We start from the raw sequence: 13,270 nt of genomic DNA on the forward strand, positions 1-13,270 counted from the left end.
AGAAATGGGCTGGGAAGGTGGGCAGGGAACAAGAAGTAAAAGTCTGATGATGGTTCAGATTGTCCATCTAGTCAAACTGGAATCTGATGTGAATTCCCAGCATGTTACTGACCAACCTGAAACCTCAGCAGCAGGGCAAATGTAGACCTGACAAATGCAAGTAAAAAGAAGAGGTGCAAGGGGCAGACTACAAATTATACATCAGTATTCAGGAAGGTGCCCCTGAAACCATTTCCTGGTAATGTTTTGCAAACACAGTACTCAAGATTGACAGTAGAAACCATGGATGTTTTAGGCTGCTTTGCAAGCTTATACTGCTGCCACTTTTCTGAGCCTAATTCCTCCACTGGCATGAGCCACATTTTACAATCTGCCTGGAATTAACACTGCATCCATGTTAAAAACTCTGTCACTGCTAAATGCATTGAGAAGCACAGGTCCCTGCAGAAGCTGCTGGCTTTTCTTTGTTTTCTGGTTTGACCACTATTGACTTGGCTGTTTCTTTCACACAGTTTTCAAAGCAGCTCTTGGACCATCTCTGCTTCCTTTCAGGAGCCCTCAACCAGTACCACCCTATTATGATTATTTGATTTCTCTGACATCCCATTTTTTCAAGAGGCAGAGGCATTTCAGACAGATGGAGGCAAGGTACAGGAGGACACTTATATGCTTTCTACCAGAACAGAGTGCACTTGTCCAGCTGCAGTGTCACAGGCTTGCCCTCACCTCTGTCCCTAGGGATGCTCTGCCCTGCACATGCTTTATAATCTGCAATGCCTTCGGAGCTGTTGAAGCTCTGGGTATGGTCTCCGGGTCACAAATGGCTTTTGCCCATGACAGCCATCACTTGCAGCTTCTGGCCGACGAGGTTCCTCCTTTTGCTGCATTTCCCTGGAGACCTTTAGTGGGACTGAAGGGGATTTCTGCTTTTCTCCCTGCAGCGTGCTCGGAGTTCCCAAGTGTTTCGAGGAAAGAGTCAGTCAGAGGTCTCGGCTTCCTTTTGCTTTCAACCCGCCGTGCCCACGGCTCCAGCTGCTCCGTTCCTCCTCAGGCCCACCCGCCGGCCGGCCCTGCTGTTCCCCCCTGCGGGCACCCTCTCCCCGCGGCGCTCCACGGCTCGCCATTACCGCCACAGCAGCTCATACAGGGCCGAGGCCTTGGCCAGCCCCGGGGATTCTCCGCCGCCGCGCGGGTGCGGGGACAGACGGACAGACCAGCCGAGCGGCGGGACGTGCGCCCGACCGCGCCCCTGGGCGCGCTCCCGGGGGCGGCGGCCGATGCGCTTTAAAGGGAGCGACGCCGCGCCCTCCTACCCCCGCCAAGCCGGGGCAACTGCGCCGCTCCCATTGGCTGGCCCCGCCCCGCCGACCTCTCCGATTGGACGGCGGCCGCCCCGGCCTCGCCTCTCGCTCGGCTCCGATTGGCTGTTTGCCATCAGTCGCGGTCCTCGCCCTTTCTCCCGGCTCCGGTTGGCTCGTGCCCGCGCCCTGGCCGCGCTCTGATTGGCCACGGGCCGCAAGGGAGCGGGGGCGCGCGCGCGCGCGCGCGCCGGGGTGGAGGCCGTCGCTGAGGCGAGGGGCTCGCGCCGCCCCCCAGCGCCAACGGCGGCGGCGGCGGCGGGATGGCGGCGATGGCGACGGCGGCGGCGAGCGGCGTGCTGGGCCCGGGCCCCGCCGCGGGGCCTCCGGCGGCAGCCGGCGGGGCGACGGCGACAGCGACCGCGATGGCGATGGCCAGCCCGGTGCCGGTCCCAGTGCCCATGAACCTCTTCGCCACGTGGGAGATCGATCGGTCGGCGCCGAGCTGCGTGCCCAGGTGAGCCGCCCCGCCGCCGGGGCCGTGCGGAGCCCGGACAAGAGGGGGGCCGGGCAGGAGGAGGCGGCCCCCGCAGCATCCCCGCTCCTCGGTGGCGCGGAGGCCCGGCCCAGGCAGCGGCTGATGCGCGGCGAGCCCCGGCGCTGGCCCCGCTGCGCTTCCAGCGGGAGCGGCCCCGGGCGGCGGCGGGCAGGGGGCACAGCGCCGGAGCGCGGCTGCGTTGCCTCCATGTTGCAGCCCCTGGCGAGTGCCTGCCGCGATGGCCGTGGGGCTCAGAAGGGGCTGTATCGTCGTGGCCGTGCTTGGGAAAGCTCCCTCTGTCCCCACGAAGTGAACGGTGATAGCCCTACAGCCGCTTCCGTGAAGCCAGGCAGCGGCCACCCGCATCCGTGGGCCTCTGTCATCTGCGCTCCAGACCTTAGGGAGCAGCAGGAAGGATTCACTGCTGCCAGCTGAACTCAGAGTTGTGTCTCTGGTAGAGCTGGGAGTCAAGCTGAGTGGTGTGGATGTCATCACTGCCAGTACGGCTAGATGTGCTTGTGAACACCTGTTTTGGAGCCAGAAGGTGCCTGGTGTGTTAACGAGGTGGGTGGGTGTCTTTTGGCTCACTCATCTTAGCAGACTCCGATCAGGTCCTCTCATGAGAGTTACAGGGCAGGTTCAGGAAGTCACCGTGATTCCTCGTGTCTCTGGGCTGTGGTGTGTTGTCTGCAATGATGTATTCAAGTGTTTCACAAAAATTAGAGGTGTAAAATTCAAGAGGGTGAGCAAAAAAACCCGTTCCTGTAGGGCAGCAGGATAGCAGCCTTTGTGAAAGGGCTTTGCTAGATGAGTATGTGTGTACAGGGAAACTCAGTGACTGTGTGGCCAGATGGGCTGGAGTAGAAACGTTCCAAAATACTCCAAGCTACTAGAGAAAGCCTCTGTGATTGTGGTGCCCAAGGGAGTGCTGGGCTCGGCAGGCAGCAGATGTGAAGGAGTTTGCAACATGTGTCTGCTAAAAGCCTGTTCACCTTTTGATGACACATGCTGAGGCTGTTGTGCGGAGCAGGAAGCAAGTGATCATTTCATAGCTTTAAAGTGACTTGAGGTGTTGTTCATTTGTGGGCAGCTTACTCGCAGGCTGGAATTTGGAGAGCAGGACAGAATTATCAGGTTGACTTCCTGTAGAAAAAATTTGCATATGCAAACACAGAGCTTAGTGATGGTGAAGGATGTGCATGTTTCATAAATGGAAGTGTTCCAGGAGCTAGGGAGAGGAGAACTGCTTTGGGCAAACCATGGACAGCATGACTGAGAATAGTGAGTCTGAGTGTAGAAGTGGGTTACACAGGTGGCAGGATGCCAGCGGGTGAGAAGTGATGTGTGATCAGTCTGAAAGTTGTTTGTAGAACTGGTTTTTGGCCCAGTGAATCCTGTGTCTCGTCACAAGGACAGTTTCCATTAGCATTGTGTAGATGCTTGTTCTAATGCACGAGCTTCTTTGTGTGCTGACAGCCCAGGGGGCAGCCATCTGACACAGCTGCTTGCAGGGAATTTCTGTGAAATTCATCTGAAATACCGTCTCTGGAATATCTTCAAACACAGCATCTGCTAAGATGGGAGGAAGCTAATGGAAGCTGATTCTTCCTTCAGAGGCCGTGGCTCTGACATGATGTGCTGTCACGTCAGCAGGTCTGGAGAAGTCCTGCCAGTGGCCACAGTGCACAGTGACCAGTGTGGGACTGTGGTGCTTCTGTGTTTTCCAGCCTTCAGTTAGCCCAAGCTTTCCTGGGTGAGCAGGCATGTGTCAGGCAAGTGTTTCAGTTCGCTGAAGCTGAAGGGAGCTCAAGCCCCAAAGCTGAGCTGTTCATGGTGTTTCTGTGCACTGTGCTTCCTTATTGCTTGCCTGTGTTCTCCCTCTAGTGATCTGCAGGTAGATGGTGTAGCCTTGATGTGTTCTTCAAGGCAGGAGCTCTGCTGTACGGTCCCAGTGGCCAGCACAGGTGCTCCCTGCTCTCACTCTGCTTTGGGAGTGGTAGTGGCGGCAAAATAATTTCCACCCATGGGCAATAATGTCCTTGGGCTTCTCTGTCCCTTATGCATGTGTAGTCTGCATTTTTTCATACTTATGCATATCTGAAGAAAGAAGAACTTTGCACTGGTTTTAATGCTATAGAAGATGATTTCTTTTTCTGGAGTCTCTGTTGCAAGTCTTGGCTGTCCCTGAGCTCCTTCTTAGGTGTTTGATTTCCTGCAGGTGCAGCTCTGGCTGCTGCAGGAGTGGGGCTGGGCTGGATCAGCCTTTGTGGGGGTGCTTTGTGCTCGGCTGTTAATGCAAGACAGGTTGTCCAGGCCTTCAAGCTACCAGAGAGAGTCTGGGCCAATAAAAATGGTCAGTGGGAAGTATAAGCCCCAGTGCATGGAAGGGTTCAGTAGTATGACTGCAGGACTTTGGATGCCTTGCAGGAGGATCTTGGCTTTCTAAGCTCAGCTGTTGCCTATAATGGAGGTTTTCTTCTGGCTGAATCGGGCCTGTGCCACTGAACGAAGTCCACGTTTATTTTTGGAAATTGCCTTGCTCTCTGGATGGAGGTATCATCTCTCCTGCTGGGGTCTTTCTCTTTTCAGGGCCAGGTTGAGAGAGATCTGTGACCTCTTGATGACCCTTCCATGAACTAACTGAGCATAGCACTGAGCATAGCCTAGACCCTGCTGCCTTTGGCTTAAGTGGCTGCCAGGGGAGGCAGAGCTGAATTTTATGGGCAGTTGGCTATTATGCAGAAAGGCAGAAGGAAGTAAACACGTGGAAACGATACAAAATGCTCTTTGCATCTTCAGTGGGGCTACCCATTGGCTCAAAATGATTGGCTTCCCATCACAGTGCCTTAGAGGGAAAGCAAACCTGCTTAATTCACAATGCAGGATGTGAAGCATGCTTTGGCTAAAATACTCCATCAATCAGCCTTAACTTCCACTCACAGTTTTCTTAGTAGAAGTCTTTATAGCAGGATTCTGAGGTGGGAGTGTCTTTATTGAGATGCCTTGCATATAGGTCCCCTTAGGGGTAGTAGCAGATTTTCACTGTGCAGAGATGGCCAGCAGTGAACCAGAGCATTGCCAAGGTAAAATGTCCGTCTGCATCAAGGTAATGTCTTACTGTGTTCTCATTGTTTTGTGTCTTGGTCAGGCAGTACACTGGGAAAAAATGTGTCAAAGGACTTGGTGCAAACATGCTTGAGGTCTTGTTATTTCCACATAGTGGTATTTTCCACCTCTTTTAATAGCACTGCTCTTTTTATTTTTTTCTTTTAACATCTGAGCGTCCATAAATGTGAGTTCTTAATTAGGAAACAAGATAAGATTGTGTGATTGTGTTCACTTTTTCCATGACACAGCTACTGTGTTCAGTGTTATGTGGATGTTGTTTCAGTGATAAGTAATCATATTTCTAGTTAAAGGTGAGAGATTCAAGTTGTGTTTTGGTTGCTGTCTCAGTATTGCTGAGGTCAGGCTGCAAAGGCAGATTCTACCTGTGCAGCTTATGCTGCTCCGAATGGCACTGCAAGGATTCAAATACACTGCATTTCATCCACAATGCCTTGTATCTCAGTACAATGCATGAGGAAACATTCCAAGTCTTGCTGCCACCCACACAGTGTGCTCGAACACAGTGTCTTCTGTGTATGGTTGTTAGAAAAGCATTGATTGATGGAAATGCACGTTCTGGGCTCACTTTGTGACACTGTGTGCGTGTACCTTCAGGATATTACATTCCAGCAGGTGCTCTGGATTCTCTATCATTATAAATTGCAAACTTTTGTTTTGGAAGAGTTACAGCCTAATGAATGTCTTCTTGGAATGAGAGCAGTTATTGCAAGTACAACTGGAAGCATCCCAAAAGTGCCAGCTAGGGTGATCCTCTGAAGTTCCATGAGGTGAATGCTCTTGTCTCTGCAAGCCAGTTTTCCTGTTTGGGCAGCCAGTGTCCATTACCTGACAACTGGTGGAGAGTAAGTTAACACTTTATTTGTGCAGGTGTGGTTGCATGCTTTCCATTGCCTGAGGAATCCTTTCAGTGGCAGTTCCTGCCCTGTGGTGTGAAGGAACATGCTCTCCTCTGGCACAGCTACATGAAGGGGCTGCTGTGGGCTCAGGGGTCTCTACTCTCAGCACAGAGCATTCCCTGTCTTTTCTACACCTCCTTAAGAGTTTAATGGCAATGAAGAGCCCCTGAACTGGGTGTTCCTTTAAGAAATGCTTATTCCAGCTGGAAGAATATGTATTTATCTGCCTGAGATGTTCTTGAGTGGTTTCCTGGGTAAATCAGACATTTTCATAGTAAACTTCCAACCTCAGCAAAATCTGTTCTGTTTGGATAAGCTACAGAGTTGCACCTCTGGGAATGTTAAATGATTCCAGATTGCTCCTTCAGAAGACACTATGATTCCTTGACAAACCCATGTAGCTTCAGACCCAGGGTGCTTGGGAGAGGCCACAGTTTCTTGTAGGGAAACAGTCTCTTATAACTGGTGATATGCCCTGTTTGAATTATGATTTCCTTGCAGTCCTATGTAGAAAACAAAATGTTCTAAACAGCCATCAGATTGCTTATTATTCTTAATATCATGGGCTTGGCTACAGGCCTGCAGGATAATATGTCTCATATGTTGTCCACTATCTGTAGCTCTCTGTGGCAGTAGAACACATTTGGGATTTCTTCTCTGGCAGTGTTTTGTTTTCCTTCTGAGCATACAATAATTGAGCAGAACTTGGGATAAGTGTGCTCTCCTAATGTGATTGATGGGGGGTGTGCTCCTTTCAAAATGTTCATAGTGACTTCCCTGAGGGTTTAATTTTATTTGAAGGACCTCTCACGCTCCATCCTAGCCTTGTTTTCCAGCTCTTCATTCATTAGCCAGGCTAATGTGTTGCAACAGGTCTCTGATGATTTATCAAAAATGTTGCATTGTTCTTACTGTGCTAGGACAGCACGAGTGCACATTCCACTTCTTCTGGCATCCTCAGTCACTTGTGGCTGATCTTTAGCAGCCATGTTGTTGGTGTACAGTCCACCCTTCTCTGGCATCACAATCCCCAGAGCTTTACTCTGTCAAAAGAAGAGTTACTGAGCACCAGCAGCTTACAGGGTTCCCTTAGGGATCCATTCTGTGGTTTAAGTCTGTGCTGATGCTTTTGTGTACTTGTTTGAACGTGGAATGATTCTAGATTGAAAGCTGTGTCTCCTGTCAACGTTAAAAGTTGTTTCTAAAAGAGAGCCAGAGGTAAAAAACATACTGCATTTTATAGCATGCCAGGTGAGCATATGGCCAGAGCTATTTTCCAAATACCTTGTGGTGTTATCTTGTCCAAGCTTTCAGCATCCCAGCTGATGGGGAAGCTGTGCTTCTGTTTTGGTTTGTTTTGGGTTTTTTTTTTTTTAACTACATCAAAGCTGGTGAATACTGTTTTGGGAAACAAGAAGTGAGAGTGTCTTACTCCTGCGTGTGGGATGTGGCAGCAGGAACTTGTCTCTGCCTCTGGGGAAGCAGACAGCTCAAGTGATACTGCTCTTGTAGCTGGAAGTCTCTTAGCTAAATGAGGCTTTGTTTGGATACTTCAATACATTCATTGCAGCGTGCTGGGAGGAGAGCTGCAATATTTCAGGTGCCTGAACACATTGCAACTGTGGTTACAGAGACCACTCCCTGCTCTGCAGTGTGATTCAGCCTCAGTGCACACAGCCCAGAATTAGGCTGACGTTTTCTGCTGGCCTGTTGCAATGCCCTGTCCTTTCTAGTGCTGCCCACTGCCATCTCTCATGCCCTGTTTTTGTGTGCTGTGGTCTAACTCCGTGAGGGGTTCTGGTTAGTAAATTAGAGCTCCTGTTCTATGTTTGTTCTGTGTTTTCCTTATTTACCTACTCGTGCTGGTTTTTAAACTTCCATTTCTTATCATGTTTCTTATTCTTCAGTGTGAGCATATTTTAAGTAGCATAAGATCCAAAGCCAGGGCATGTGGGACCATTTCCTGGACAAAAAATGTCCAGGTTCCACACCCAGCTATGTATTTTTATGTATGTATTTACTGGTTTTCTGCATATGTGATAAATAAATTCTTATCAGTATAGGCAGTTCAGGATGACAGCAGAACTCATGTCTTTAGTTCCATTTTCCAAAACTGAAAACTGTTAACAATTAGGTGTTGGACTGTTGCAATGGTAGCAGGGTTAGAATAAGAGCAACTCCCTGGTAAAGGGTTCTGCTACACTTTTCTTTAATAGCTTTCTCTACCAGGAGGGAAGATCCTGTTCATGCAAAGCTTCTCATTGATTCTTCTGCTGTTTCATTTTCAGTAACAGTTCAAGTAGTGTCTCTGAATCCATATCATTTAGATAAGTGTAATTTAGATTTACATTATTAATATACTTTTAGAAGAGCTCCTGTGTATTTAGGATTTCCCTCCATGTTCCTTCAGCTTCCTCTTCTAGTCTATTTTCTGCCTTATCAATGCATTCACTTTTTTCTCATTGCTCCTTTCCCTCAAAAACCCTGCCCGTGCCTGTGATACTTTTGACACTGTTCTCACGATTTTTTTCCTTGTTTCTGGTTTTACTTGCATACCTGTAATTGAGCAATCTTTCAATCCAAGTCTTAATTTTTCTCTTCTCAAAGTAGTTTGATTTTTTCCTCATAATTTAAAGACGATTCCTTGTGAAGCTGTAACGACTACATCTTGTTCTTGTATGGCCTGTGTTCAGCTGAACTATGTTCTTGATCTGCTTGGGTTGTTTTTTAATGGCTTTTACATTTCTTCAGTGTTAATGAATATCAGCTTTTTTCTTCTTCTAGACTTTCTGAACTTTCTTTTATGTGCATCCCTGAAATAAGGCCCATAAGTGAACATTTCTTTCAGTTCTCTCATACCTTGTGCTCAAGGCTGCTTGTTCCAGATATTCCTTTCTTTTCTGTGTGCTCCTTTGTCAGAAGCAGAATCTGAATGTCCTGTTTGGATTTCACCTCCTGTGTGTATGAATAATTTATTAAATTTCTCCTTGATGTTTGTCAAGTCCCTTGGCATTTCAAGCTTTTCTTCGCCTGCCTCTTATGTTCCTTAACTTCCAGTCAGACAAAAGGACAACGTTCCCATTGCTCTGCATTTACACTGTGTTCATCTCATCTGTGTGTTGCTGAAATGTTAATATTATTAGGAGGTGATTTTATCTGTCACTGTACTGATTTATGAAAGTATGGACAAGTCAGCCTTGTTTCAGGCTCTTGCTCCACCCACAAGGATCTGAGCAGAAAACTGCATTGTACAGGCACTGGTTATTAACAGCTTTTGTTGATGAAAAGCCTAAGAACAAATGTGCCAGCTTTGGTAAGAATCACTCTTTTGGGTGAAGAATCTTAACTGTGGAACTCTTTAGAATTAAACTTTTTTAAATGTAATTTTTTTTTCTTAGTTTTTTGAAGAAGCCTCAAAAACGGATGTCCGTGCTGGTTTGACACTCTTTCATGGGCTTGTATTACTTCAGTCTGTTGTCGCAGGTGTAACTTAACACGGTGCAATGTTCCTGAGCCTGCAGGGATTCAGCTCTAAGGTGCTTGCCAGCTCGAGATAAAAGCAGAGGAAGCGGAAGGGATGACAGTCTCGTGTCCGTGCTACTTCAGGAGCAGCGAGCTGTAATGAAATGTGAACTCTACATTAAGCATTAGTAGGAAAAGCGTTAACTACACTTTAGGGAGGCTGCTGCGTGGCACATGATTGCTTTTTGCCAGTGTGTGTGTAGATCTTCACCAGGACACTCTGGATGATGGAAGGAGTTGGTGTGTATCAGTGACCTAACGCTGACCTCGTTTCACCACTCTTCCCAGCTTAGCTGCGTTGGCACAGCACTCTTGGAGGTGTATCCCTGTAAACTCTGCCAGGTGATGAGTGTGAGAATGGGGTCTGTTCTGCATCCCCATTAGCACTTTCTCACTTGGTTCAAAGGTACTTGTCACCTGTGTCTTAAGCACTTGTGCTTTCCTTTCTGCAGAAAAGGCTGCAAGTGGTGTTTTTGTAATCACCGCTTTGTGGTGGTTACTTCATTAACACATTTTATTTTAGCCTGGAGACTGTGAGCGAGCTGTTTAGCAACAGGGACCTGACAGGCTGCTCTGGCTGTGGAGGCTCGGAGCAGGTGTGGTGTGCATTTGCACCTTGACTGCTGCTCTCCGCTGAACTGGTACTGCAGCATCTTTTGTTAAAGCAGCCTCGGATTTGGGGACAGCTGGTGCGGCAATTCTGCTGCATATGGAGACAGAAAATTTCAAAATCTATTACATTTGTGAAGAAAGTTCCACGACATTGGCCATGCTATTGCTGATGCCTCATTTCAGCATGGCTAAAATGCTCTAGAGAAGATCAGGGTGCTGCTGCAGACTTCCACTATTTCTTGTCTGTCCTGAGATGGCTTTTGGGTAGAACCCCAGTGAACAGCTGGAAGTTTTAATACAGTGATTTTAAAGCAGTGACCAGGTAAAGATGGGGTGTGTCCCACCTAGTGTACCCCTTCTGTTGCCTAGAAAAGATAATTTTAAAAGTTCAGTGTGTTACCACTGCCCTGTGGATTGGTTAGTAAGCTCTTTTTAAGGTTTCTGGGGAGGCTGTTATGCATCAGCAATTAATTTGGTCATGTGCTCTTTGTTAAACAAGTAAAAGTTTGAAAATATTGTTTGAAAGTAAAGCAGAAAGATGACCTTGTGGTTTGGACACTGAAGTGAGGCTTAGATTCCGATCCTGAAGCTGCTTGCTCTTCTAGTTGAGGTAGCCCTTTCCCTCCCCGAAGCCACAGCTGTGACTCACGTTCCTGTTCTCCCTACTTTGTTCACAGCTGTTTCCATGCCACAGTGTTGCCTTTTTCTTGCACGTGATAGGGAGAAAAACCACCTGAGAGTGAGAGCACTAGCAGGGTTTGCTTTGCTGCCCAGTCTGCCAGATGGGACTCCCCTGGGAGCTGGTGGAACCTAGATTGAGATTTGGGGAGCAGAGTGTAGAAGTTATTTGGATTTTCTGCTGAGATTTTAAGGGCTCTTTGTGCTGAGAAAAGAAATATCTCCTGGTCGAGGCAGTGAGTATCTGCACGTGTTGCAGTGGAACATGAGAGAGGCTGATGGCTGTGTGACTGGGTAGAATGCTGTGCATGCTGGGCCAGGGTTCAGGCTGCTTGGGCAGATCCTAATGCATCCTCAGGAGATGCTTCTTGACAGTGTCCTTATTATCTGGAATCCAGCTTGTGTGACAGGACATGCCAGGAGGCTATGGCAGAGTCTCACATCCTGTTGTGGAAGATGCTGCATGATGTGCTACAGTGAAATGTTGCTTGTTTTGTGGGGGTTTTACTCTGTGCTTTGGATGAACATGGGTGAAGGGGAAGCAGAGGTGAAGGATTCATCCAACAGTTAAAAAGTGGCAGTGACAGATTAAATCTTATGTCTCTGCCTGAATCCAGATCTTAACTCTAAATTGCATCACTCTAAGAGCTATTAAGTCTTGCTGTAGCAGGGCCTAGGAAATGTAGTTATGTCACTGCAAGTCTCCTGTTCACACAGTGGGGCAACAGTTTGCTTGGTTTGTCCTCAGTTAATTTTCCTTTTTATTTTTTATCACTTCTTCCCAAATATCTGGGTATTGTGAACAACACAGCCAGTGAGTTGTGGCCTCACACAGGAATCTGCTAGGAAATTACACAATGCCTGTCCAGCTCTCTCAACTTCTGATCTATTTGCCCAGTTTTGTACTGTCTTGGCAAGGACAACTGCCCCCAAGAACCATATTTCATAGAAATCTGTGGTTAAAGGGAGCTTGGAGGTCCTGTTGGGTCCCCTGTGGTGGAGAACTCGGCTGTCTTCCAATCCCCTATTTTTTTTTGCTGGCTGGGTGTGCTGTGGAGGTAACTCAACCATCCTCAGGGTTTGCTGTCTTTTTCTAGTGGGATGGTATTGAGAATCTGGTGGGGGGAAAGGAGGAGAGAAGGCAGCCTGGAAAAAGCTGATATGAGTGCAGGAAAGGGGGTGGGAGAGAACGGTGCATTTTCAGGCTAAGCTGATTCAGCTGTGTTCTCTCCAGTGATGCATCTGTGTGGGTTTGTGGTGTGAAAGGATGCAGAGTGGAGAGATTGGTTTCCAAGAGTCTGTTTCATTCATGGTTTGTGCAGCAAGGTGCACTTGCTCCCTGCATAGGTAAATGTACCTTTAAATCAACGAGTAGGAGGCAAAATTAACAACCCTAAACACCCCTCTCAAACAATTGGAGTAGGAACAGTTTAACAGCCACCCACTTGCCTTGTAACTTCTGCCTACTCACAGCCCAGCCAAGAGGAGGGAAAGGAAATCTCTTAACCTGATTATTGTATGTGACTACAGGAAGCAATCCAGTTACAGCAATACTTTAATCCTGACACTGTTGGATCCCGCTCAGAGCAGAGAAATCTTGGTTTCATACCCTTGCAGGCAGGGATATGGTGTCTGTAAAGAAAATCATCAAACCTCCCCTTGCCTTGGCCTGAAGAAACTGTGATGAGGCTCCACAGTGAGCACTTGGAGTTTGTTGAAAGAGCATGAGAACAGTTGGGCCCAAAATTTGAGTCCTGTCTATCTGTCTAGATAGGGAATGACTACCTTTGTAGATCTAAGTGTCTTTTGGGGGAAGTTTGAAGCTTTTAGCAGATCCTGATAGTTGTGCACTCTTGGGAAGAGAAATTTGGAAAAGCATTTTCCAAAGACCACTTCTGCCATTGCAGCCATGGTTATTTCTCCTCTGGGTAGCTGGCAGAGCTGTGAGATTAGGGAGGAAACCAGGCTGTAGGCTGTGGCAGCTTGTGCCTGTGACAAGGGAAATGGTGTTCTTGGGATGACATGCCAAAAAGCAAAATGGTGGGTGGTGGACTGGCAGAGGTGGTCAACATCCCAGCTAAACACAGCTGTGAACAGAAGGCAGAATAGGTATTGGCCCCCGGAGGATTACTTTCTTTTCTGAGAAATGATGAGGCACTTGTCTTGTGTGCAGTCCTGATTGTAGCAACAAACACTCCTGTTGACATGAATATGAATAGGTTTCAGGTCCCAAGTGACCAAAGATTTATAATTCTGCTTAATTACAGCCCAATTTTTTTCTAATACTATGAGAGTAAATGACTTTTCAAGGAGACCTGACTGTGAGATGTGCACGATATTGGAACTCTCTTTGGGAAAAAGGCAAAATTAAATAGATCAAGGTTTAAAATCCAGGCAAAATTTGTGTGAGAGAAGCTCCCTGGTCTCTGCCTTTAGAGTAGGTGTGTTTTCAGGCCAGACAAAGTTTCCATTGAGGTTAGCAGTGTTCAGTGTAAATCTGTCCCAGGGTGGTTACAGCCTCAGCTATCCAGGTTACAGAACATCTTCCTTGTGACATCACAGCGCTCCAAAGGAGATTATGAAGAGGAAGTGTAGAG

General features: G+C 47.8%; 1 protein-coding gene across 2 annotated transcripts in view; it reads left to right on the forward strand.

Annotated features, from left to right (window-relative positions):
• Positions 1-1,482: 1,482 nt before the first annotated feature.
• Positions 1,483-13,270, forward strand: part of LOC139587203 (phosphofurin acidic cluster sorting protein 1-like) — a 54,842-nt gene continuing 43,054 nt past the window's right edge. Inside the window, exon 1 of one of the 2 annotated variants that reach the window (XM_071421260.1) lies at positions 1,483-1,815. In XM_071421260.1, coding sequence (XP_071277361.1) covers positions 1,622-1,815 — 194 coding nt within the window. In that variant the 5' untranslated portion in view covers positions 1,483-1,621. The remainder of the gene's footprint in view (positions 1,816-13,270) is intronic. The other variant, XM_071421312.1, reaches the window with a different exon arrangement.

The sequence above is a fragment of the Agelaius tricolor genome, unplaced genomic scaffold (assembly GCF_023055355.1).
Source record: "Agelaius tricolor isolate 1412-34295 unplaced genomic scaffold, bAgeTri1.0.p SCAF_1, whole genome shotgun sequence".
Classification (NCBI taxonomy): domain Eukaryota; kingdom Metazoa; phylum Chordata; class Aves; order Passeriformes; family Icteridae; genus Agelaius; species Agelaius tricolor.